This window comes from Hyperoodon ampullatus, assembly GCF_949752795.1.
Source record: "Hyperoodon ampullatus genome assembly, chromosome: 18".
Classification (NCBI taxonomy): Eukaryota; Metazoa; Chordata; class Mammalia; order Artiodactyla; family Ziphiidae; genus Hyperoodon; species Hyperoodon ampullatus.
This window is the reverse complement of record NC_136931.1, coordinates 56,981,694-57,007,494: the sequence shown is the minus strand read 5'-3', so window position 1 is coordinate 57,007,494 and position 25,801 is coordinate 56,981,694. Positions and strand designations below refer to the sequence as shown.

Here is a 25,801-nt window from a genome sequence, read left to right as displayed (position 1 = left end):
GGACACATAGGCACCGCGACTCGGAGAGGCGAGTAAGAGGTGGGGAACTAGAGGAGCGGGCTAACCCTATGGCACTGGGAAAAGCTTAGGACGACTGGTTGCAACTCCCCCCTGGCAGCGCTTCCCTCCCCCGCAAGACCTTTCCCCTAGTTCTCGGCCACGCCCCCTTCACAGAGCAGTTTTCCCCTTGCCCTCCGGGTTCCGCCTCCCTCCCCAGGATCCTCTCCCCATTGGCCTGCATCCGCCTGCCGCACCGCCCTCCCCTCTGGTCTCCTGATTGGTCCTCTGTCGGGGCGGGGAGGCGGGCACCGCAGCGGTTGACTGGCTGGTAGCGCGGGGCGCCGGCGCAGAGAAGGACAGGGGGCGGGGCGTCCGGACCGTGAGGCCGACGGTGAGGACTGACCCGGCGGGTCGCCGCGGAGGGAAGATGGCGGAGCTGCGCGCGCTTGTGGCTGTCAAGAGGGTCATCGACTTCGCCGTGAAGGTGACCGGGCCCCCCTCTCCCTCCTCCCTGAGCCCCGCGGCCGTATACTTCTGGGGTCAAGAGCGCACACTGTATGAGGGTCTTCTGGTACCTCTGATCGCTGCAGCTCTTCCCTCAAACGTCAAAGTCACACCTGAGGGCAAAGATCAAGAACTGAGAGGTTCTGACGCCCGATCCCTCTTCATTCAAACCCAGCCCTTCTGGGTCATGACCCCGTTCCCCTTCCGCCAGTTCTGTACTCACTCTCTTGAGAATTGTGTGCAGGGCGAGTTACCTTCTATTTCTTACCTGCTGGAGGAGCCATGCTTCCTGTTTAACACACGCAGAAACTGAGGCACAGAGGGGTCACTCAGCTGGGAAGGGGCACAGCCGGGATTCCTATCCAGGTCCCTCTGACTCCTCATCCCAACTAGTGCTTTGCACACAATCCAGGCTTTCACCTACTCGGCTGCTTTGCACACTCAATTGACTGTTCAGCACAGAAAAAGTGCTGTCATGGAGGTCCTATCACAGCCCCAGGGCAAGTGAGGAGACTCTAGCTGGGAAGGGAGAAGTGTGTTTGCTAGAGATGAAAACCAGTCTGACAAGTTGGTGGTATAGCTTACAACCTCCATGAGAGGGGTGGAGGGCAAGGTCTCTGAGGGCCTGACTTGTCCCCAGACAGAAGCTGGTCCAGACAGAGGTAAATCAGACACAGTCCCTCAAGCCACTTTGTCTCAATAGTTGGCCTAAACCAGACTGAAGGCAGTGACTGTCCATCCATGTATGTCCCCACCCCGCAATGCGCATCAGACTAGGAGTCCACCTCTGTGTCCCCAGCATTGCCCAGTACAGGGCCTGGAGGCCTGACCCTAGCATGAAAACTTAAGCAGTCATTAACAACTCACATTTAGTGGGTCCTTACTATGCACTAGGCAGCGTTCTGGGTCCTTGATGGAGATGAACCTATTCAGTCCTTTCAGTACCGTCTAGATTTTTTTTTTTTTTGGCCATGCTGCGTGCCTTGTGGGATCTTAGTTCCCCAACTAGAGATTGAATCCTGGCCAGGGCAGTGAAAGTGCAGAGTCTTAACCACTGGGAAAAAAACAGCCAGGGAATTCCCCTGTTTAGATATGATTAATCCTATTGGACAGGTGAGGACACAGGCCTGTGGAGGTTCTGTTAGCTGCCGGATCACCCGGCTAGGCAGCCGCAGTCAGGTCAAAATGCAACCACAGCCACTTGGCCTAATGACAGCTCTGGCAGCGTGTGGCAGGGGTGTTGCTTGTTTGGGGGACAAGCTCGTCTTGGGGTCCTGGGACCCGGTTCTTCTGGTTTCCTTCCCACTCTGACTGTCCCTTTGGGCTCCCATAGCCTCCCTCTGCCCCAACCCTGGGCCCTGGCCTGAGATGTCTGGGGTCATGTCTGTCTCCCCCGCCAGACAGGCTCACATTAGACTCAGCTCTGGGTCCCAGCATTGCCCAGCCCAGGACGTGGCCCACGGGTGCCTCTGGCGTTTGTACCAGATGGGGAAGTGTGAACTCGTCCTTTTTTGCAGTGTTGGCAGGGCCTGCCCCTTCCACAGTGCCCCAGGGCATCTCCCTGGATGTGTCTGAAACAAGTGACTCAAACGCTGCTAACTACCTAATCACCACCCCGGGCGCCGCCCCAGCCCTCCTTCCCTCGTCTCCCGCAGCCGGCGGTTTCTCAGCCCCGCCCCCCCCCCAGCCCTCTCCACCTCTCTGACCTGCTCCCTCTTCGGCAGCAGTTCAGCCTTCATCTTCTTCTACCTGAACCCTCACCGCTGCCTCCTCCTCTTTCCCCAGTCTCTCCCCTCCAGTCCATCCCCTCCCAGCCTGCGTGGGTGGGGGGCTTCCTGCCCCCAGGGCTGACCATGCCCCTCCCCTCATCCCGCCACTCCCAGCACCCTGAGGACAAAGTCCCAGCCCCTCCGCCAGGTGCTCGAGCCCCTTCGTGGTCCAGCCCTGGCCCCCTGGCCCTCCGTCACCCCTTCGCGGTCCAGCCCTGGCCCCTGGCCCTCCGTCACCCCTCTGTGCCTCCCAGCGGCTCATACTTGACTGACAGACCCGGCTGCTGCTTGCCTTGGGCCTTTGCCCCTGCTGTGCCCTCTGCCTGGGTGCCCTTCCAGCTCCCCCTCCCCCCTCTGCTTCTCATCTCTCCTTTGTCCTGCCTGACTCTGATCCCACTGATTGTAATAGGGTGCAGGGATTCTCTGGCATCACCACGTCCAGGAAGCACCCCCCCCGCCCCATCCCCTCAGGTTACCCTGATGTGTTGTCCTTGGGCGCTCCTGCAGCCCCCTGGGCTTGCGTCTCAGCCCTTCCCACACTGGATTGAGATCCTCTGTTTGCCCAGTTGTCACCTCCTGCCCCCAGACTGGCAGCTCCTTTCGGGTGGGGGTGCTGGTGTGCAAGGTCTGACCCAACTCTGTGCTCCCAGCATTGCTTCCTCACTCCCTTCCAGACTTTCCTCAAAAGTCACCTTGTCGGGCCTCCCTGGTGGTGCAGTGGTTGAGGGTCCGCCTGCCGATGCAGGGGACGTGGGTTCGTGCCCCGGTCCGGGAAGATCCCACATGCCACGGAGCGGCTGGGCCTGTGAGCCATGGCCGCTGAGCCTGCGCGTCCGGAGCCTGTGCTCCGCAACGGGAGAGGCCACAACAGTGAGAGGCCCGCGTACCGCAAAAAAAAAAAAAAAAAAAAAAAGTCACCTTGTCTATGAGGCCTTCCATGGTCACCTGCTTGGTCTCTCTGTGCCTGAGTTGACCCATCTAGCAAATGAGGATGGCGGTGGCAGTAACCAACGTCCTGGGCTGTCCGGACGGTTAAATGAGTTAACGCCTATAAAGCCCTTGGAGGTTGCCTGCCTGCCTGTTTCTTTCTTTTCTTCTTTCGTTTTTTCTTTTGGCAGTGCTGTGTGGCATGTGGCCAACCAGGGGTTGAACCCATGCTCCTCCACCCCCCAGCAGTAGAAGCACGGGGTCTTAACCACCAGACCACCAGGGAAGTCCCCTCTGGCTGTTTCTGTTGAGAGTTAATTTGTTACACCTTACAGAGAAAGCCTGGAAGCTTCACTGAATCATCTCCCTCAATTTATAAAACATCATTATTTAAAAAAAAAAAAAAAGGTTCGTCACTGATTTTTCAGGCCAACCATAGTGTCCTGACTTACGTAATTTAACTAAACCGTGTTTCTGAAGCTTGAAATCAACTCAGGCTTCAAAGGTCTTCCACAGAGAAGGTGAGCTGGCACGGGTCCCTGGTGCTGGAGAGCTCGCATCCCTTCCTCCTTGGGGGTCAGGATTCTGGGGCTGAGAGTCCTGCCAGGGCCGGAGCAGGCTTGAGGCCCTCTCTTGGGCCCCCTGGCTTCCCAGTGAGGGCTTATACTCATGGGCTGCTTTCCTATTTATAAAGGGGAAACTCCTATCTTGGATTTTATTTTTTTCATGAAAGACAGGACTTTGGCCTGTTAGTTTCCATGCTGTTTAGTAAGTGTTCGATGAACGGACAGGTGCAGGTTTTAATGCATTACTCTTGTGAGCAAATTCTCATTCATTCATCCGACAAATATTTCCAGTGCATCCACCACATGCCAGGCACCGTTCTAGGCCTTGGGGATATGGTGGTCATGACCAAAATGCCCATAAATCCCTGTCCTCATGGAGTTGACGTTCTGCTGGGGAGAAGACAGCTAATCAGTACAGCATACGTCATATGGCAGGCGTGCTCCAGAAAGAAACAGAGGAAGGGGGTGGGGAGAGTTAGGAGGGATGCAGTTTGAGGAAGATGACCAGGGAAGGAGGTGAGGGGTGGAGCCAGGGGCGTGTCTGGGAAATTCTGGGGAAATCCTGGGTGACATGCCCAGCCCAGGTTCTAGTGAAAAAAAAAAAAAAAATGGACTCAGTGCATGGTGTTTGCTCCATGGCTTTTTCTGTAAAGTGCATTTATTAAGTTCTGGGGTTTGAGTCTTACTGTTGGTGCTAAGGTGACTTTTTCAAAATGAAGTAACAGTGATAGAAAGTGACAGTTGTCCTTTTCCTTTTTCTTCTCCTCCTTTTAATGTTACCGGTCCCTGAGGTACAGCCAGACTGGGGGACCCCTGCCTGAACCCCACAGTCCCATCTCAGTTCTGTCCCGTGGATGGGAGGAACAGCCACATCCTTCAGCCCCAGAGAAACAGGTGCAGGGAGATAGTCCCAGAGAGAGAGTCCCTGCTGTCAGCCCAGGTCTGCTCCGGCCAAGGAGAAGAAAGAGGTCAGGTCCTGAGCCAGACTGTGCAGGCTCCCAAGCCAGGCTTCTCTGACAATCTCTCTCTCAGGGTAGAACCAAATTCAGCATCCTCCCCCACTGTACTGATGTACCCACCAGAAACCCAAGAGTCCTGCTAGACTCTTCCCTCTCCTCCCCCAGCACCCTGTCAGTTTCACCTCCACAGACCTCTCCAATCCACCCACTTCCACATGTGGATGGATTGTCCGAACCACTGTCATCTCTTACTTCGGTGACCAACAGCTGCCCAGCTGTCTCCCCACTTCCACTCTTGCCATTTTTCCAGTTTTCTACACCAAGATACAGAACGACCTTGTACCAACTTCAGTTGGATCCACTCACCTCTTTACCTTTCCTTGTTGTTCTTTGGATCAAGACCCAGCTACCCGGCATGGCCTGCTGGGCCCTGCACAGTTGAATTTGTTTCCTATTGCTGCTGTAACTAGTTACCATAAGCTTAGTGGCTCACAACAACAGATTTATTCTCTTACAGTTCTGGAGGTCAGAAGTCTGAAATGAGTCCACTGGGCTAAGATCAAGGTGTCAGCAGGGCTGCACGGCTTCCGGAGGCTCAAGAAGAGAATCCGTTTCCTGGCCTTTTCCAGCTTTTGGAGGCCACCTGCGTCCCTTGGCTTGTGGCCCCTTCTTATGTCTTCGATCAGCAGTCTAGCGTTTGCTCTCTTGGACCCTGACGCTCTCTCACCTCCCTCTTTCACTTGTAAGGACCCTTGTGATTACTTTGGATAATCCAGGATAATCTCCCTCTCTCAAAATCCTAAACTTAATCATTTTTGCAAAGTCCCTTTTGCCATGTAGGTGACAGTCACAGGTTCCAGGGATTAGGATGTGGGCACCCTGAGGATCTGTTATTGTGCCTGTCACCCCGGTTCAGCCCCTGCCAGCTTCTCTGACGGCACACTGTGTTCCCCTGGCCACACCAGCCTCCTGGGACTCCTCAAACCTCAGGGCTTTTGCACATGCTCCCCCCCCACCCCCAGCACTTTCCCTCACACTTCACCTACTCGATGCCCGTTCCTCTTTCAGGTTCAGCTCAAGTGCCACTGCCTCAGGGAAGCCTTCCCTGATAGCCTCCAACGTTAGACTGGGTCGGGCCCCGATCGTGCTGTCTCACAGCTCCTGGACTCCCCTTCAGGAATTGTCAGGTGGTACAGCAGGGGACTCGAGTGCTTGGGGCACAGAGCACTGCTGACTGGCCGTGTGACTTTGGGACAGGTACTTCCGTTCGGAGCATCAGTTTCCTCGTCTGCCCACAGGGACAGCGACAGCTCCTCTTTCACGGGGCCGTTGCCAGGATTGATGAGTTAGGATGCGTGTGATTGCTTAGAACAGGGCTCCTGCGAGATGCTTCTGCAGTGGCCAATACTATCATCCCTGTTTGCTACCAAGAGGATCGTGGGGGGAACAGTGGCCCTCTGGGCTATGAAGTTCCTCATCCATGGAACCTGTGACTCTTACCTTCTTTGGAGATAGGGTCTTTGCAGATACGATTGAGTTGAGGATTTTTTTTTTTTGGCTGCACCTTGTGGGTTGTGGGATCTTAGTTCCCCAACCAGGGACCAAACCCAGGGCCCTGGCAGTGGAAGCGCGGAGTCCTAACCACTGGACCGCCAGGGAAGTCCCGACTGAGTTCAGGATCTTGAGATGGGGAGGTTCTCCTGGATTCCCCAGGTGGGCCCTAAATGCCATCTCAAGAGTCCTTATAAGAGAGGAGTCGAGTTTCGTCACACACACACACACACACACACACACACACACACACACACACAGAAGGCTGCACGAAGATGGAGCACAGAGCTGAGGGTGAAGGGATGCCACCCCAAGCCAAGGAATGCTGGCAGCCCCTCCAAGTTGAAGAAGCCAAGGAATAGATTCTCCCCTCGAGCCTCCCGAGGGACCGCAGCCCTGCCGACACCTTGATTTCACAGCGAAACCTATTTTGGCCTTCTGGCCTCCAGAAGTGTGAAACGGTAAGCCACCAAGCTTGTGGTCATTTGTCACAGCAGCCTCGGGAAACTAACAGAAGCAGTAGTTAGTTGTTCTTGCCATGCCCCCCTGTGCCAGACCAGGAGCTCCCGGGCCAGCAGACCTGTCTGCCTTGCACACGGTGGTGCCTAGGAATCCAGCGCAGGGCCAGTGTTCAGTGAAGACTCACCATGTGAGGAAGGGAATAGACGAGGTTTGCTTGCCCTTGACCTTAGCCTGTTTGGCAGAGAGAGGCTTTCAATGCTAGTGTTTTTCAGACTAGATCTTAACCATGCGTCGGTCAGGAAAACCATGTGGCAGGCTGGCATTTAAAAAAAAAGAACAGAAAATGTCAGGGTATGGTGTATAATGGAAGGGTTAGAATCGATCAGCGAACCTTACATTGCCTTGGTATTTACGTTTATGTATAAACGTGTGTTGTGCATTCTTAATACACTTGGGGATATTGTAACATGTTCCTCTCGCAGTGGGTTATGGTAAAGAAAAATTTGAGAAACACTCTTTCGGGCCCAAGGAGCAGCCACAGAGCAGGACGAGCATGGCAGACGTCCCTGGTGCTCAGCGAATGTCTGAGTGAGAAGGTGACCTCCACCCGTCTGTGAATTCTAACGCTCTCTGTCCCTGGAGCTGTGGGACCCTGGACAAGGCCCTGCCCCTTTCCAGATCCCTGTGGTCCCCGTCCAGCCTGCGCGAGGCTTGGTGTCTCGGCCACCGCCCCCCTCCCGACCCCCACCTTCTCGCCCGCTTCCCCCTGACCCTGCCACCTCCCCTCCTGGCTGAGCAGATCCGGGTGAAGTCCGACGGGACGGCTGTGGTCACGGATGGCGTGAAGCACTCCATGAACCCCTTCTGCGAGATCGCCGTGGAGGAGGCAGTACGGCTCAAGGAGAAGAAGCTGGTGAAGGAAGTCATTGCTGTCAGCTGCGGGCCTACCCAGTGCCAGGTGCTCGGGGGACTGGGGAGGGGCTGGGACCCCAAGTCCCGGGTCTAAGGGAAGAGGGACTGGGGCCTGGACTCCTGGGTCTGAGGGAGGAGGGCTGGAGACTGGGCTCCTGGGTCCCCCTAGGGCTAGAAGCCAAGTCAAGCCCCTTCTCTGCTCCGCAGGAGACCATCCGCACCGCTCTGGCCATGGGTGCAGACCGAGGCATCCACGTGGAGGTGCCGGCTGCAGAGGTGGATCGCCTGGGTCCCCTGCAGGTGGCCCGGGTCCTGGCCAAGCTGGCAGAGAAGGAGAAGGTGGACCTGGTGCTGCTGGGGAAGCAGGTAGGCGACAGAATCGTGACTCAAACTGGCTGAAGCCAAAAAGCAATCATCAGGTTATGTAATGAGCTTCAGGCACAGCTTGATCCAGTCCCACGTGCTCTACACTCCTCTCCTCTGTCTTGGCTTCACTCTGTGTATCTCCAGGCTCACATCCCACCAGCCTAACAAACCCAAGAGAAAAATAAGAATCTCTTTCCCAAGGGCTCCAGCAAAGCTTCTATAGCTGGCACTTCACTGGTCCAGCTGGAGTCCTGTGCCCATCCCTGAACCAATCACTGGGGTCAGGGATAAAACGTTCTCATTGGCCCAGATGCCATTCATCTAGTTCCCTAGTGTGACTGGCATAGGGTTTGGCTAGAGGGAGGCCTCTGGAGTATTTAGACAGCGGGCAAAGATTTGGCATCTGGGATGCCAGGTGCCCTCATGTACTCCTGGACGAGTGACTGCCTATCCCGGGGCCCAAGTGAGGGGATGGGATCATTCTAGACCAGGAGTCAGCAAACTGTGGTCCATGGCCACCACTGATTTTATAAATAAAGTTTTATTGAAACGCTACTGCGTTTGTTTACATAGACACTTATTGTCTATGGCTGCTCGTGCACTGTAGCAGCAGAGCTGAGTGACTGTGACAGAGACCTTATGATATTTACTACCTGGCCCATTAGAGAAAACATTTGCCACCCTGCATTCTAGAGAAAGGCCCAAATGGTACGTGAGAAGCTCCATCATTGTACAGTCTTCTCTCTTTCCCCACTCAGGCCATCGATGATGATTGTAACCAGACAGGGCAGATGACAGCCGGATTTCTGGACTGGCCACAGGTGAGGCCGGAGTGGGGAGCATCTGCTGCAGGCCAGGCCTGGGGGCTCAGAACACAGCCACCCTGTCCTTGCCCTTCTGAAGGGAGGCCGGTGTAAAGCAGGATGGCTACTCCAGTGGGCAGGAAGGAGGGGCGCACAGCCAGGACACCAGGCCACATCTGGGCCTTCACATGCCGCTTCCCCAGCTGCTGCTCCTCAACCACACCACTCAGCCCTGCCTCAGGGCCTTTGCACTGACTGTTCCCTCAGCCTGGAACAGGGTTCTCTCAGATCTCCTCAGGGCTTTTCACTCCCCACCAGGTCTCTCCTCAGATATCACCTCTTCAGAGAGGCCTGCCTTGCCCACTGTCTATGAAAGTACTCACGCCCCCTCCCCAACCCCACAGTTCCCATTCCAGTCCAGTAGAAATGCAAGTGACATGGGTCATTTAAAGCTTTTCACAGCTACATTAAAAAAGTTAAAAAGGCCAAATTCATTTTAATCCTATATTATTTCACATAACATATCGATAATATTATTTCAACATGTCATCAATAGAAAAAATATTGAGCTGGGAATTCCCTGGCAGTCCAGTGGTTAAGACTGTGCTTTCACTACCGAGGGCCCAGGTTCAATCCTGGTTGGGGAAATAAGATCCCACAAGCCGCGTGGTGTGGCCAAAAAAGAAAAAACGAAAAAAAAAATTGAGTTATTTTACATTCTTTTGGCTTTTGGTAGGTCACGAAAACCAGTGTGTATTTTATATTTACAGCACATCTCAATTCACATGCTCAATTTCTATAAGAAATACTTAGATTCCTAATACTCATTGTTGAAAAAGTAGATTCACGCATCCAACTTGTTCCAAACAGACTTAAAACGTTTTCCAGTAACTGCATCAAGTATCCTTTTTTGTTTGTTTTTTTAACAGTTTTATTGGGATAAAACTGACCTGTACAATAAACTGCACACGTGTAAAGTGTACAGTTAGGTAAGCTTTGACATGTGTTACACACCTATGAAACCATCACCACAATCATGATAATGGATCTTGCTTATTGGTTTTAAAATGTAAATTAATGAAATAAAATGAAAAATTCTGTCCCTCCCTCGATGGAACTAACCACATTTCACATGCTCAGAAGCCACATGTGGCTGGTGGCCACTGTGCATTTACTTGGTTACCGGTGGTCTTCATTGCAGGATAAATGCCCCCAAAAGCTGGGTCCTTGTCGCTTGTGTTCATGGTGCATCCCCAGAGCCGGGCTCATGGGACATTCCAACTAAGACCTGAAAGATTTGTCCAGTGAATAAGTGAACGGAGAGAACAGGTTGGTTAGACAGAGAGGGTGTAGGTCACCTCAGGAAATGGTGGTTCAGGACTGAAAGGCAGAGGAGCCTTGGGCCAGAGGGTGGGTGCTGAGGGGGCCCCAGAGGATGTTTCGAGGATCAAGGTACACAGGAGGCTCTGTCGTTGGCTCAACAGAGGGACCTCAAAGGGAGCTCTTAGGGACAGAAAGGTGGGTAAGTGCCACCATGACATGGAGCCTGGAAGCAGGCTGGACACATTTTTGAGCCTCTCTCTGCCTCAGTTTTCCTCATCTGTAAAATGGGGATAATAGCACTTACCTCATAGAGTTCCCATGAGGATCTGATGACTTAAAACAGTCGCTTAGGGCTTCCCTGGTGGCGCAGTGGTTGAGAGTCCGCCTGCCGGTGCAGGGGACGCGGGTTCGTGCCCCGGTCCGGGAGGATCCCACATGCCGTGGAGCGGCTGGGCCCGTGAACCGTGGCTGCTGAGCCTGTGCTCCACAACGGGAGAGACCACAACAGTGAGAGGCCCGCGTACCGCGAAAAAAAAAAACAAACAAACAACAACAGTCACTTAGAACAGTGCCCCAAACTCCATACATGTTAATTATCATTAAGGAAGGGAGATCCAACGGGCAGGTTCAGGACATTAGGACCTACACCCTGGGTCCCAGGAAAGATCCTCCCCTGGATATTTGAGTTCCCTTCTTGTGGCTTCCTCCTGTTTTTGAGCTCGATGTCTGTAGGTCACCTTGCGGGACTCTCCCACTTCTGTTCTCCTTCATTGGCTCATCCGTGTTCTGTGCACTCAGCAGTGGCCTGCTCTGTGCCTGCACTGGGTTTAACCTCACCTGTGCTCCCCCAACGCTGTCCCTCCCCAGGGCACATTTGCCTCCCAGGTGACGATGGAAGGAGACAAGGTGAAAGTGGAGCGGGAGATCGATGGGGGCCTGGAGACCCTGCGCCTGAAGCTGCCTGCCGTGGTGACCGCTGACCTGCGGCTCAACGAACCCCGCTACGCCACGTTACCCAACATCATGGTGAGTGCTTGGCAGATGGGCCACTGGGGGCCCGGGGATGGGGATGGGTGAGTGCTGCAGGCCCAGTGCCTCCCTGGTGGTCAGGTGGGAGGAGAGAGGACCCAAGGGACGTCTCCTCCAAAGGAAGGGGTCACCCGGTCAGTTTGACTAACGGAGCGGGTTCACTGAATCATTTCTGCCAATAGTGAGGCTTCGGGGTTGGGGGGTGCGGGTGGCTGTTTTGGCGAACAGGGAGGGTTTGCTGGTTACCTCAGCCAATAGAAAGGCTTCACTGGACTCTAGGAAGGGTTCCCCTGTCATTCCAACCAATGGGAAAAGTTCACTGTGTGCTCTTAGCCAAATAAGGAGGATTCATTAAGTCATCTTGGTTTGTCAGGGAAGGTTCCCCCCGGTAGGAGGGCATCATTGAGGCCATCATGGCTAACAGAAAGAGTTCACTGTTCATCGTGGCTCTAGAATGGGTTCTTTGGGTCATCTCAGCCAATAGGAAGGATTCAATGTATCATCTCAGGCAATACGGAGGGTTTAGTGTGTCATCTCAGCCAATAGCGTTTAATGTGTCATCTCAGCCAATAGGGTGAGTTCAGTGTGTCATCTCAGCCAAAATGGAGAGTTCGGTGTGTCATCTCAACTGACAGGGGGCGTTCAGTATGTCATTTCATCCAACAAGGAGGGTTCATTGAGTCATCTCAGCCAATAGGTGAGTTCAAGTGAGTCATCTCAGCCAGTAGCAAGGTTTCAGTGTGTCATCCTAGGCAGTAGGGAGGGTTCAGTGAGTCATCATCTCAGCCAACAGGGAGAGTACAATTGGTCATCTTGGCCAAAAGTCTATTGAGTTATTATTGCCAGAAGAATGACTTTGCCAGTCCGCTCCAGCCAGTGAAGGACTTCCCACGGCGGTTGACTAAAGGTGGGCTCCCGCGATAGGAGGGCTCCCCAGGGCATCCCAGCCAGCAGGAATTGTCCACACCAGGTGTGGCCCTGTAAGAGGTCACGTGTGCCCTGGCCGGTAGGCAGGTCCAGAAGGGTTCAGCCAAATGGGAGTGGTTCTGCAGACATGGCACCCATGGAAGGGGGCTGCAGGAGTGTGGGCAGGGGCTTGGGCAGCCCTGTGAACCGTGGGCCTCCCATGTGCAGAAAGCCAAGAAGAAGAAGATCGAAGTGATCAAGGCTGGGGACCTGGGCGTGGACCTGACCTCCAAGCTCTCCGTGATTAGCGTGGAAGACCCACCCCAGCGCACGGCCGGTGTCAAGGTGGAGACCACAGAGGACCTGGTGGCCAAGCTGAAGGAGATTGGGCGCATTTGAGCCCTTTCCCTGAAACCCGGCAATAAAACCTTGACTCTTGCGGCGTCTGTCTTTGTTAACTCATTCCCCAGAAACCCATTCTTTGATTCATTCAACAAACATTTACTTAAGTCTCCTGTGTGCCAGGTCCTGTGCTGGGTGAGCCTGGGGAGCCAGGGGAGTCACATCCGGCCCCTGCCTGTGAGGAGCTTCCATGGTGAAGGGGGCACAGACAGTGGTGCCAGGCCCTTGTTGAGACTTGGGACACAAGAGGGAATGAGGCCGGAAGGTCTGGTCCTGGTTGGGGAGACAGACAAGCAGCAGACAATCAAAACCTAGTGTGAGGATGAAGAGCGGGGTCCTGGAGTCAGACATGGTGATTTTAGACCCTCACTCTCACACTTACCAGCTGTGAGATCTTGAGTGAGTTACTTCCCGTCTCTGATCTTCAGTTTCCTCATGTGGACGATCGAAATAGTAAGAGCTTGGTGTAGTGGTTGGGGGCCTGGGGTCTAGAGCCCAAGGCCCTGGGTTCATCTCCCAGCCTGGCCAGTCACTGGCTCTGAGAGGACCTTTGGCAGGTTCCTATTCTCTGAGCCTGGGTTTCTTCCTCCATCAGGTGGAGTTAGTAATAATACCCATTTTCTGGTTGTCTGTCATGGCATGACAGACCTCTCCACAACTTGGTGGCTTAAACCAAAAATCATTTATTTTGCTTGTACATCTGAAATTTGGACAGGGCTTGGCGAGGACAGCTTGCCTCTCCTCCATGTAGCATCAGTCTGGGTGGCTCAAATGACATGTCCAGGATGCCTCTGTCATGTGCCTGGCAAGCTGGCTGGGGATGTTGACTTGAGCTGGCTGTTGGCCAGGGACCATGATTCCTCTCCACTGGGATGACTGAGCTTCCTCACATCATGGCAGCTGGGTCCCAGCAGGGGTATTCTATAATGCGGGAAGTGGAGTATGCCAGTCTATCAAGGCCTAGATGCAGAAACTAGCACAGGGCCACTTGTGCTGTACTCTGTTGGTCTGACAGTCACAGAGCCTACCTAGATCCAAGGGAGGGGGAGATAGACCCTATTTCTTAGTAGGAGGAGGGTTGAATTTGTAACCTTCTTTTTTTTTTTTTTTTTTTTTGCGGTACGCGGGCCTCTCACTGCTGTGGCCTCTCCCGTTGCGGGGCACAGGCTCCAGACACGCAGGCTCAGCAGCCATGGCTCACGGGCCCAGCCGCTCCGCGGCATGTGGGATCTTCCCGGACCAGGGCACGAACCCATGTCCCCTGCATCGGCAGGCGGACTCTCAACCACTGCGCCACCAGGGAAGCCCTGTAACCATTTTTAAGCTACAAAGCCTACCCCATGGTTTTTTTTTTTTTTTTTTTTTTAATATCTATTTATTTCTTTATTTAGCTGCGCCAGGTCTTAGTTGTGGCACACGGGATCTAGTTCCCTGACCAGGGATCGAACCTGGGCCCCCTGCACTGGGGGCACGGAGTCAACCACTGGACCACCAGGGAAGTCCTCCCATGGGGGTTTTTTTTTGTTTTGTTTTTGTTTTTTTTTTTTTCGGTACGCGGGCCTCTCACTGTTGTGGCCTCTCCCGTTGCGGAGTACAGGCTCCGGATGCGCAGGCTCAGCAGCCATGGCTCACGGGCCCAGCCGCTCCGCGGCATTTGGGATCTTCCCAGACCGGGGCACGAACCCGTGTCCCCTGCATCGGCAGGCGGACTCTCAACCACTGCGCCACCAGGGAAGCCCCTCCCATGGGGTTTTGAAGGGTAATTAATGTAGCATCTTCAGAACCATATCTGACATGCAGAAAATGCTTACTCTGTATTATAACCATTATTAGCATAGGGTGGTAGGGAAAGCTTTCAGGAGGAGTGAGCAGCCTGACCATTGTGGACCAAGCTCTTCCCTCTGGCTATGCAACCTCCAGCAGGTCCCTTGATGTCTCTGAACCGTAGTATCCTTGTTTGTAAACACCCAGCTCAGAGCATTTGGAAGTGTTCAGCCTAATGCCCGGGAAGAATTTCGCACAGTTCCTGGACCACAGCAAATGGGTAATTATTATTTTCGTTCTTGATAAGGTGAGACTTGAAGGACAAGTTGTGGTTAAGCCAGGTTGGAGGTGGTGGGGGAGTGAGCCAGAGCTCTCAGGCAAAGGAGACTGTCCTGGCCAAGGCTGGGAGGGGAGAGATGGCCTAAGAATGGCAGGGTGTTCAAAGAGGAAGTGCTGGAGGGGGAAAGGAGTGGGTGGGTGTAGGCCATGCAGGGCCTGGAAGTTCTGATGAGGAACTTGGTTGTCTTCCAAGGCCAGTTGCTGGGGAGCCACGGGAGGGCTGTGAGGGATGAGGGGGGGCAGAAAGACTCAAGGACCATCTGGGGGGCCACGGACTGGAGGGAGGAGGCTAGGCAAGCGGACAGAGGAAGTCAAGGCCTGTGCTGGGGTCTGGCTGGTAGAAAGAGAAAGGCATGGAGCAGAGAGATTCAGGGGGCAGGAGGGGTGGGATCCAGAGACTGACAGCAGTGAGGGGAAGGAACGAGGGAGGAAGGCTCCCAGCATCCCTCTAGATGGCAGAGCCGCACTGGAGATGGAGAATGCAGGAGGGTGTGGTTAGAGGGAGGACTCTAAGTTTAGTGGGACATGGGGCATGTGAAGACCTGGGGGTTGAGGAGACACAGTTCTGGCTCTCAGGAGAGAGAACTGGGTGGAAGATAACCACTGGAGACTTGGCCCTGAGGGCAACAGGGGGCCATGGAGAGCAGAGGAGGAGCAGGGTCAGACATGGGTATTTGAAGCTGTAGGCAGGACAGAGTGGACCAGATGCCGGGAGGCTGGCTGCGCGGGTGTGTGTGTGTGTGTGTGTGTGTGTGTGTGTGTGTGTGTGTGTGTGTGTGTGTGTGTGTGTGTGTGTGTGTGTGTGCGCGCGCGTGTGTGTGTGTGCGTGTGTGTGTGCGCGCGCGCGCGCGCGCTCACCTGACCCTCCTCCAGGAAGTCTTCCTGACTTCACCTCCCCACCCCGCTCCACAAGTTTGTTACTAAGTTTCCAGCTGGGACTCCAGTCTCACCATCTGCCCCCAGGGGGTGGGGAGTGCAGGGGTTAATGCTGGGCCTCCCCTCAGACAGGACTAGCTGATGAGGACAAGTGGGGTGGGTGGGGTGGGCGTCTCAGCCATACTATCTGGGTGGGGGATCCTGGCACCTCCCACTGGATCTGGCTCCCTTCCCCGCCCAGGAAGCTATCCGTCCTGTTGGACTCGTCTAGCCCGGGAGGAACGGGTGCAGGCCCTGGGTCTTGCCCCGGTTTCCTCGCGGGTGCAGCTGGCACCATGGGCACCTCACGGGCTCTGCTGCTCTTCCTGCTGCTGGGTAAGCCCCCCACCCAGCCCCTTGCCCACCATTTCCCTTTTCTGCAGCCCAGCAACTCCCTCCCTTCCTTTTCCTCTGTAGCCTCGGGGGTACGGGTCCTCGCCTTCAAAGCCTCTTCTGGAATTCAGAGAACCAATCTCTCCTCCGACTCAGAAAGCTCTTCCCAGAGCCCGGGTTTGAAAGTTCCCTCCATCAAACCCCCCAGCTGGAAATTTCCACATCAGTCTTCAGGTTCAAAAGCTGATATCCCTCATTCTGAATGGTCTCCTGAGGTGCTGAATTTGAAGGATGTGCCCGGGTCCTTCCGGTCCAGTGTTTCTGCTGAAAGCAAAAAGCTGAACCCCTTCTCTGGAATCCCTGGTTCCAAAGTAGTTCCTCATAACTCGGGTCCTCAAGTTCCTGCCCCAAACCTGAAGCCTTCCTCCTCTGTTAAGACCCCAGCTTCCAACAGGCAAGTCCCCAGTACTAACGTCTCTGTGAAGACCCCAGTTTCAAAATTCTCCCCTGAGGATCAGGATCTTAAATTCTCTGCCCAGAGCCTGGATTCCAAAGTTCCCTCAGGGGCCCGGCCAAGCTTATCCCCGCAAGTGGGGAGCCCTCTTGAGGTGCTGGTGGGGACCAAAATCCAGCTCCCTCTGCTTCCAGTTCCTGGTCTTGGTCCTCCTTCCCCTCTGGTGGTTTGGCGCCAAGGTTCCAAGGTGCTGGCAACTGGGGGCCTGGGGCCAGGGGCCCCTCTGACCAGCCTGGACCCCACGTACGGAGACCGCCTACGATTTGACCAGACCCGAGGGAGTCTGGAACTCTCCTCTGCCCAGCTACAGGATGCTGGGGTCTACACAGCTGAGGTCATCCGGGCCGGGATCTCCCAGCCGATTTGGGAGTTCATGGTGCGTGTATATGGTAAGTGGGCCCTGAGGTCCAGAGTGCTGGCTGCAGGGGCTGCTGTGGGCAGGTTACTGCTGTTCTGAGGATGTGTTTCTTGCCCCAGAGGAAGGGGTTCCTAGACAGGGGAGAGAGGACTTCTGGGCTGGAGGGAGGGAGAAGAGCTGGGGGTCAAGACAGGTGCTTGAGGGAAATTGGACCTGGGGAGCAAAACTCCTGGGAGCCCGGACTCCCGAGTCCCAGAGAGGGGAGAGCTGGGGACTCGGACTCCTGGGGCTGTGAGAAGAAGAGGACTCTTGGGGCTAAGAGGGGGCCTCGGCTGGGGCGAAGTCCTGGGTGTAAGAGGTGGAGGGGGCTGGGGCTCCCTGGACCTAAGGGACGAGGGGGCTGAGAACCGAGTCCTGCGTCCGTTCCCCCTCTCCCAGAGCCCGTGTCCAAGTTGTCGGTGAAGCCTGAGGCCCCGGAGATCGAGGAGGGGGCGGCGGAGCTCCGGCTGCGCTGTGTGGGGTGGAGGCCGGGTCGCGGGGAGCTGAACTGGACCCGGGACGGACGCGTCCTGGAGGCAGCGGACCCTGCGGGAGTGGAGCCAACCCGGATCCGCGTAGAGGGCGACCAGCTGCTCATCAAGCGCCCTACGCGCAGCGACCACGCCCGGTATACCTGCAGCGTCCACAGCCCCTTCGGCCACGCGGAGGCCGCGACCAACGTCACTGTTTTCTGTGAGTGCAGGGGTGCCTCCGATCGGTGACAAGGATCTGAGGGCTCAGGCTCCTGGAGTCCCTGGGGAGGAGAGGGCTGGAGGTCCAGTCTCCGGAAATCCTGGAGGAGTCCCAGTTGACCCCGACTCTCGCGGTTCCGACCCCCTTCCTCCGCCTAGACGGCCCGGATCTGCCGGTCATCACTGTCTCCTCGGACCGCGACGCCGACCCCACCCACTTTGTCAGCGCGGGCAGCAACGTGACCCTGCGCTGCACCGCCGCCTCGCGGCCACCGGCCGACATCACATGGAGCCTGGCCGACCCGGCCGAGGCCGCGGTGCCCGCCGGCCCGCGCCTCCTGCTGCCCGCGGTCCGGCCCGGCCACGGCGGCGCCTACGCCTGTCTCTCAGCGAACCCGCGCACCGGCCGCCGCCGCCGCTCGCTGCTCAAACTCCTGGTGGCGGGTGAGAGCGGCGGGGTGGGATGGAGGGGCGGGGTCAGCAAGGAAGGGCGGAGATCCCAGGGGCTGGGATACCCGGGGGCCGGTATGGGCGGGGTGGGGGGGGGGGGGAAAGAGCGTGGTGGGGCGTGGCCGGCAGGGAGGGGCGGAGATCCCAGTAGAAGGAACAGGGGGGATGCACAAGAGAAGGGGAGGAGCGAGGATGGCCAGGAGAGGGGGCAGGGCCAGCACTGAGGGGGCGGAGCTTCCTGGGGATGAAGGAGCAGTCAAGGAAAGGGACTAAGTTGCTTGGACCAGTAAGTGGGATCAGCAAGAGAAATAAGTTACCTGGGAAAGGGGTTAGAGTCACGATAGAAAGGGGTGGAATCATTCTAGAAAGGGGCAGAGTCGTCTTTTAAAGGGGGCAGGGCCCACTAGGAAGGGCAGGGATGTCCAGAAAAGGGGAGGGTTCAGTAGGAAGAGGCGACTCGTGGAGTAATCAAAGAGGGGGGGGGGGGGGGGGCAGGGCTTCCCTGGTGGCGCAGTGGTTGAGAGTCCGCTTGCCGATGCACGGGACACGGGTTCGTGCCCCGGTCCGGGAAGATCCCACATACCGCGGAGCGGCTGGGCCCGTGAGCCATGGCCGCTGAGCCTGCGCGTCCGGAGCCTGGGCTCCGCACGGGAGAGGCCACAACAGTGAGAGGCCCGCGTACCGCTAAAAAAAAAAAAAAACAAAAAAAAACCAAGAGGGAGGCCAAAGTTACCTGGTAGAAGGGGTGGAGCTAGAAAAAAGGGTGGGGGTTATGTTTGGAAGGACAGGGATCAGTGTGGGAGGATGAAGTTTCCTTCGGAAAGGGGGGCAGTCAGTGGGGCTGCGACTGCCCACTTAGCCCAGGAGTTGCCGGGGAAAGGGAGCGGGGTCTGCAAGAGAACGGGGCGGGGTCAGTGCCTACAGGGCGGGACCAGGTGAAGAAGGGGTGGAGTGAACGCGCAAGAGGCGGGGCTAGAGGGGAGCTGGGAGAGAGCTGACTGACCCCTTGAGCTCTCCCTCCCCTCCACAGAACTGCCCCCCGGGTCCCCACAGTGCTCAGTCGAAGGGGGTCCTGGGGATCGCATCCTCCGCTTCCGCTGCTCGTGGCCCGGCGGGGTCCCTGCCGCCTCCCTGCAGTTCCAGGGTCTCCCCAAAGGCTTCCAGGCGCGAGTGGTGTCCTCTGTGCTCCTGGAGGCTGTCCCCGCCCACCCCCAGCTCAGCGGCGTCCCCGTCACCTGCCTTGCTCGCCACCTGATGACCACGCGCACCTGCACTATCACCCCGGGTGAGAGCTTCTTTCCTGTTTCCCGAGGAGGAGGGGCTATTTCTTTGCTCCTTTAGAACTTAAGGGGACTTCCTAACTACAGGAAGAGAGATTTCCTCTCTCTTTAACCCTACAGAAGGTCGGAGGTTTTCCCTATACCTCAAGCAGGGGCGGGGCCAAAATTTCTTTCCTGGACCCAGGAAGCGGGCTGACACTTTCCCACGTGTTCAGAACAACACATGGTTGAGAATAATATGAGTTTCCCAGGCCAGGACCTGGCCTGTCTTACGTACTTCCTAAGTCCTTGTTAAGGAAATCAGATGAATGAATGAGGGAGTGAGTGAAAGGGCAGATCTTCCTCTTTTGGCTAAGGTGCCCTATTAGATTCACCGAAGGGCACGGGACTTGTTCTCTTGTTCTCTTTCTTGATTGGGTTTCTTCCACCCACAGAGGCCCCTCGAGAGGTGCTGTTGCATCCGATAGTCGAGGAGACACGGTCAGGGAAGGTGGAGGTGGCGCTGCAGGCCTCTGGCTGTACCCCCCCTTCTCGAACATCTTGGGCCCGGGAAAGGCAGCCCCTGGCCTTTGGAGGCCAGGGGCGCCTGCGGCTCAGCCAGGATGGGCAGAGGCTCCTCATCCACGACTTCAGCCTGGACTTGGACCTGGGAAATTACTCCGTGCTGTGCAGTGGGGCGCTGGGTGCTGTGGGCGACGAGATCACCCTCACGGGTGAGCCCCATCCTTTCCTGGAACCCAGGGCCTCCAGCCCTCTCTTCTCTCAAACCCAGGAGACTGGGATTCCAGCCTGTTCCTCCCTCAGACCAAGGAGTCCAGGCCCTCAGTTCCCTCCTCCCTCGGACACAGAAATCTTGATCCCCGGCCTCCGCCGACCCCAGACCCTAGAACTCCCACCCCCAGATCCCTGACCCATCAGGGAATCCTGGACCCCAGTCACTTTTTCCATGAAGCCCTCAGACCCAAGAGTTTGGGCCCCCAGTTCCTTCCTTTCTTAGACCCAGGAGTTGGGGTCTCCAGACCCTCTGCCCCTGGGACCTAGGAGTCCAGGCCCGTGGCCCCCTTTCCTCTCCCTGCTAGGACCCATGAATCCAACTCCCACCTTGATTCCACCCCCGCCGCCTCCCCAGGACCTTCTATCTCCTCATGGAGGCTGCAGAGAACCCCGGATGCAGCAGTGCTGACTTGGGACTTGGAGCGAGGGGCCCTGATTAGCAGTTTCCAGATCCAGGCACAGGAGAGCCCTGACCTGAGCAGAGCCACCGCGTCCAAGGACTGGATCTCCCTGCTCACCCTCGGACCTCAGGATCGCTCAGCTGTGGTGCCCCTCCTTCCTCAGAAGCCCCAGGTCTGGGTCTTTCGTATCCTGCCCTTTCTGGGGCTCCACCCAGGGACCCCATCCCAAAGCCAGGTCTACCACGCCGGTGAGTTGGAGCTGCTGGGCTTCCTCCTGGGCTGAGAAGCCCTTCTCCTGGGCTTCCTCCTGTCAGTCTGTTTTGTTGGATCTTCCTTCTTTCTCTGTGTTAGTTTCCTGGGGTTGCTGTAATAAGGTACCATGAACTGTGTGGCTGGAAACAACAGAAGTGTATTCTCTCCTAACTCTGGAGGCCAGGAGTCTGAAATCAGGGTGTCTGCAGGGCCATGCTTTCTCCGAGACTCTGCGTAGACTTCTTGCTTGCCTCCTTCTAGCTTCTGATGGTGACGGTCAATCCTTGGCACCTCTCCAATCTCTGCCTTCAGCTTCCCGCAGCCTCCTCCTCCCCTCCGTGTGTGCCTCTGTCTTTTTTTTTTTTTTTAAATAAATTTATTTATTTATTTGTTTTTATTTTTGGCTGTATTGGGTCTTCATTGCGGTGCACGGGCTTCTCATTGTAGTGGCTTCTCTTGTTGTGGAGCACGGGCTCTAGGCACCAGGGCTTCAGTAGTTGTGGCGCACGGGCTTAGTTGCTCCGCGGCATGTGGCATCCTCCTGGCCCAGGGCTTGAACCCGTGTCCCCTGCATTGGCAGGGGGATTCTTAACCACTGTGCCACTAAGGAAGCCCCGCCTCTGTCTTCTTGTAAGGACACAAGTCATATCAGATTAGGGCCCACCCTCCTGATCTCATCTCGACTTGATTGGTTGAAAATTGTCTCCCCCCAAAGATACTGTAGTTCCCTTTTATCCTCGGTTTTGATTTCTGAGGTTTCAGTTACCAGGGATCAACCGTGGTCTGAAAATATTAAATGGAAAATTTCAGAAATAGGCGATTCATAAGTTTTAAATTGCGTGCCTGAGTAGCGTGATGAAACCTCACGCTGGCCCCCTCCATCCCACCTGGGATGTGAATCACACCTTTGTCCGGAGTATTCTGCCTGTTTGAAACTGTCTCAGTTATCAGCTCAACTGTCATGCTATGTCAGTGCTTTCGTTCAGGTAACCCTTATTTTAGTAATGGCCCCAAAGCGCAAGAGTAGTGATGCTGGAAAAAGCATAGAATACATAGGGTTTTGTACTTTCCGTGTTTTCAGGCATCTACTGAGGGTCTTGGAATGTATCCCCTGAAGATAAGGGCGGGGGAACTACTGTATAGTGACGGCCTGACCCTCAGTACCCGTGAATGTGGCCTTCGGGAAAGAAGTCTCTGCACATTATCTTGACTTGATCACATCTGCAAAGGCTCTATTTCCAAAGAAGGTCACATTCACGGGCACTGAGGGTTAAGATATCACTGTATCGTTTTTGGGGAGACACAGTTCAACCAGCAACACTCCCCACCTTCTAAGTATTGGATGTGTCAGTCCTCAGCCCTCTTCTCCACCTATATTTCTCCCCAGCGTGGCCTGTCCACTCTCATCACCTTAAATATCATGAAGACTCAGATGACTCTCAACTGTCTGATCTCCAGCCCAGACCTCTGAACTCCAGACTTGAAAAGCCACCTCCCTACTTGACATCTTCACTTTGGATGTCCAGCTGGCATTTCAGACTTTACATGTCCAAAATAGATCTCTTGAGGTTTCTTCTCCCAAACTACACCCTCCCCCCGACCCCCCACCAACTCTCCAGTCTTCCCATCCTGGGACGCGGCACCACCCAAGTGCTGACATCACCTCCAACATCCCAAAGACCAGCAGGGTCCCATCACTTCCTTCGGAAACGCTTTCCCAATCCATGCACTTCTTTCCATTACACTCTGCTCAGACACCACCATCCTCTCTTGCCTGGACTGCAGCAGCCATTTACCTGGTCTCTATATGCCCCTTCTCGCCCTCTTACTATCCATTCTCCAGGTAGAAGCCGAAGTTATGCAAATCCCACCACACTGTTGCTGCCTTGCTTAAAAGCATTTCATGCCTAGGCTCTGGCCCCTGTTAATCCCTGTAACTTCATCTTTTACCTCTTCCACCTTCATTCCATGTCCTCCACCCACAGTTTTCATTGAATGCAGAAAACTCTTTCCTACCTCTGAGTCTTTGCATGTTCTGTTCCCTCTGCTTGGAACACCCTTCCCCCTGTTTAGCATGCCCGGCTCCTCATTCCCCAGGTCTCTGCTCAAACGTTCCTCAAGGACCTTCCTTCACCAACTTTTCTAAATATCACCTCCCCTTCCATTATTTCTATCATAGCCCATTTATTTTTTTCTTCTGAGCACAGTCGGAAATTATGTGATTTATTTGCACATTCGTTTCTGATTTCCCTCCTAAAATTAACCCTCACGATAGCAGGTATCTTGGTTCATTCACCAAAGGATCTTCACCACCTGGCAGAATGCCAGGCACGCCACATTCACTAAGGAAATGTTAAATGAATTGAGAGTGCTGGGGTCCCAGATTCCTGGATTCTGAGGGGCGGGGCGCTGCTCAGGAAACAGGTGCAGATTTGTCTCCTGCTCTCCTTATCCTCCTTCTCTTGGTCTCTTCCAGGCCACACCCTGAGCCCCGGGGCCATCGCTGGCATCGTCCTGGGCTCCCTACTGGGCATGGCGCTCCTGGCGGCACTTCTCACCCTGTGCATCTACTATCTGTGCCACTTTAAAGGTGAGTGAGTGACCAAGTGGTAGGTTCCCTACAAAGAGTCCCATTGGTTCAGCATCTGAACCAGTCAGCAGCAGTTACCTCATCCAACCTGCCTTCCTACCTCCATATCAGCCAATCAGAGTGAGGCTCCACCTCTCAGCCCAGTTTCCCTTGCCATTGACTGGGTGGGCATGTCAGAGCAGCCAATCAACTGTTTCTATTTCTCTTCCTCCTCCCTTTCCCAGGAGAGACTTGTAAGAGAAAGGAGCATACTCCCAGGTTGACCCCTGTATTCACCGTAGCGGAAAAGAAGATGCACAGCGTGACCCCAGAGCAGACCCCACAGCCTCTGCCCCTCGAAGTTCCTCTGGAGGACCCTAGCCCAACCAGGGCCCACCGAGTGAGTGTGGGTGGTACTTTTTGTGTTTTAGTCAGGCAGAGGAGATGGTTTGAATTCTCTTCCTCCAGATTTTCTTACTGGTTTACAAAGTTGGTAGATTTTCCCTGTCTTTTTTTTTTTTTTCCAAATATATAAAAGCTGGACAGGACTTCCCATCCAATTTTTATATATATTAAAAGAAGTGCGAAATTCCAATCCCCCCCCCCAAATGCAGGAAAACACCTTCATTCTTTTACATAAAAATTGGCAAAACTTCCATTTTCTCTCCGAAGTGGGATAGAACGTCTTCTTCCCCATAAAATTTGGGTTGTTGCATGTCTTATCTCTCCCCAGGGTGGCTAGACATTTTTTCCTCCTTGCAAACGGAGGGAACTCAGCTAATTTTGGAATGGTGCAAGCTAGCTCTAGAAAAGGGTGAGTTATGTCACATAACCCCTGAATGTGTCTCCCATCCCTCCCTTCTCTTCCAGGCCTCTGGTCCCAGGACAGTCAGCTTTCCACGTGGAGACCCCAAGATTGCTCGGGTAGCCACGCAGTTGTGACCAGGGCTAGTGGCCTGCTCTGCGCAGGACTTTTTTGGGGGGACTTCCTGTTTCACCCCAGCAGCAGTAGGGGACCTCCTGTCCTGCTGTGATTGAAGGTTGGACCCATAAAGTGGGACTTCCTGTCTCCCTCTCTCAGCGCAGAAGACTCGCCTTGTATTCGTGCAACTAAGGAGATGGGACTCCTGGGCTAGGAGAGACTCCTGCTGACCTAACAGTGTGGCTTGCACAACCTTCAAGCAGTCCAGGATCTGTGGCCGACTGGCAGGGCTTGCTGTGCTGCCCTGAGCTGGAGAGGGCGCCCTGCCTCCATTCTCTAGAAAGATCTTCCTGTATCAACGTTTGCCTGCTTCAGGCCACGCTCCATCCAGCTCCCAGGGTCTTCATCTTAGATCAGATCGCATTCCTCTTCTCTTTAAGCCCTTCTATGGCTGCCCGTTGCCCTTCAGATATTGTCCAAACTCCTTATCATGACCTTCAAAGTCTTGTGGTTTGGCCTCTGTCAGCCTCTCTGACCTTCCCTTCCAGAAGTTTCACCCCTGCTTCTCTCCACCATACTTAAGTTTGCCTCCAGGCCTTTGCTCCCCGAGTGTACTGTGCCTGGAGTGGCATTCTTTGCTCTATGTCATTCATTTCTTTTGTGGTACACGGGCCTCTCACTGTTGTGGCCTCTCCCGTTGCGGAGCACAGGCTCTGGACGCGCAGGCTCAGCGGCCATGGCTCACGGGCCCAGCCGCTCCGCGGCATGGGGGATCTTCCCGGACTGGGGCACGAACCCGTGTCCCCTGCATCGGCAGACAGACTCTCAACCACTGAGCCACCAGGGAAGCCCTATGTCATTCATTTTTCAAGTGTAAAAGTAACCGTTACCATCTTAGAGGACCCTTCCCTAACCCATGACCCTAACGTGCCTCAGTCATGGGTTTAGGTCCCAGAGGCCCTGAACCACCTCGTAGTGCTCCTGGTACTTAAATACATAACTATTTGTTTAGCCTCCGACCCCCTCTTAACTGGGAGCTCCACGAAGGTGGAGACCGTGTCATTATCCTCAGCACTTAACACAGAGTTTGGTACACAGCAGGCCATCCATATTTGTTGACTGACCAAATATTTGGGGCCAGTGAAGGACTGGGCTTGCTGCTACCATCCCCAGCAGGATGGGTGCCTTTTCCACCTGGGTTTCTCATTGGAAATTTAAGGAGTGCATCAGTGAAGATTCTTTTGGCTGTAAGTAACAAAATAAATGATGGCAAGAGATGGAGGTAGGTGGTTTCAGGCTGACTCAGCAACTTAGTGACCCCATCAAGTACCTGGGCTCTGTGTGTCCTGCTCTGCCACCTTCAGTGGGTCAGCATATTGTCTCACATAGCAAGATGGCTGCTGCAGCTCACATCTTCACACAACTGTATCTGACGACAAAAGGAAGGGAGCAGCGTTCCTCTCATGAGTGGGGGAAAAATTTCCTGGAAGCCTAACAATAAACTTCTGTTGTCTCATTGAACAAAAACTGGCCACATCACTGCAAGGGAGGCTGGGAAACCAAATATCTCAGGCTGTATCGTGGGAGGTGGGCAAAGAGGAAAGTGGAAACAACTAAAGTATAGGCAACCAGCATCCGTCTCAAGGAAGGAAAGGAGTCTGGTTAAAGATTGGGGTGAAAGAGGTCTTTAGGAAATACAGTCCTTGGATCTTTTTTAAAA

General features: G+C 54.9%; 2 protein-coding genes across 2 annotated transcripts; both read left to right on the top strand.

Moving 5' to 3' along the window:
- Positions 1-366: 366 nt before the first annotated feature.
- Positions 367-12,515, top strand: ETFB (electron transfer flavoprotein subunit beta). The gene is made up of 6 exons (XM_079723857.1): positions 367-484; positions 7,538-7,696; positions 7,858-8,016; positions 8,775-8,837; positions 11,010-11,168; positions 12,306-12,515. Exons 1-6 carry the CDS (start codon positions 428-430, stop codon positions 12,474-12,476), a joined length of 768 nt encoding a protein of 255 aa, XP_079579983.1. The 5' UTR covers positions 367-427; the 3' UTR covers positions 12,477-12,515.
- Positions 12,516-14,729: 2,214 nt separating this feature from the next.
- On the top strand, positions 14,730-25,608 carry VSIG10L (V-set and immunoglobulin domain containing 10 like; the record flags this gene model as incomplete). Its single annotated transcript, XM_079724136.1, has 11 exons — positions 14,730-14,875; positions 15,700-15,833; positions 15,915-16,733; positions 17,141-17,434; positions 17,593-17,877; positions 18,914-19,168; positions 19,598-19,876; positions 20,293-20,586; positions 23,067-23,180; positions 23,405-23,559; positions 24,030-25,608. The coding sequence occupies 11 exons, from the start codon at positions 14,730-14,732 to the stop codon at positions 24,099-24,101; spliced, it is 2,847 nt and encodes a 948-aa protein (XP_079580262.1). The 3' UTR covers positions 24,102-25,608.
- Positions 25,609-25,801: the final 193 nt, after the last annotated feature.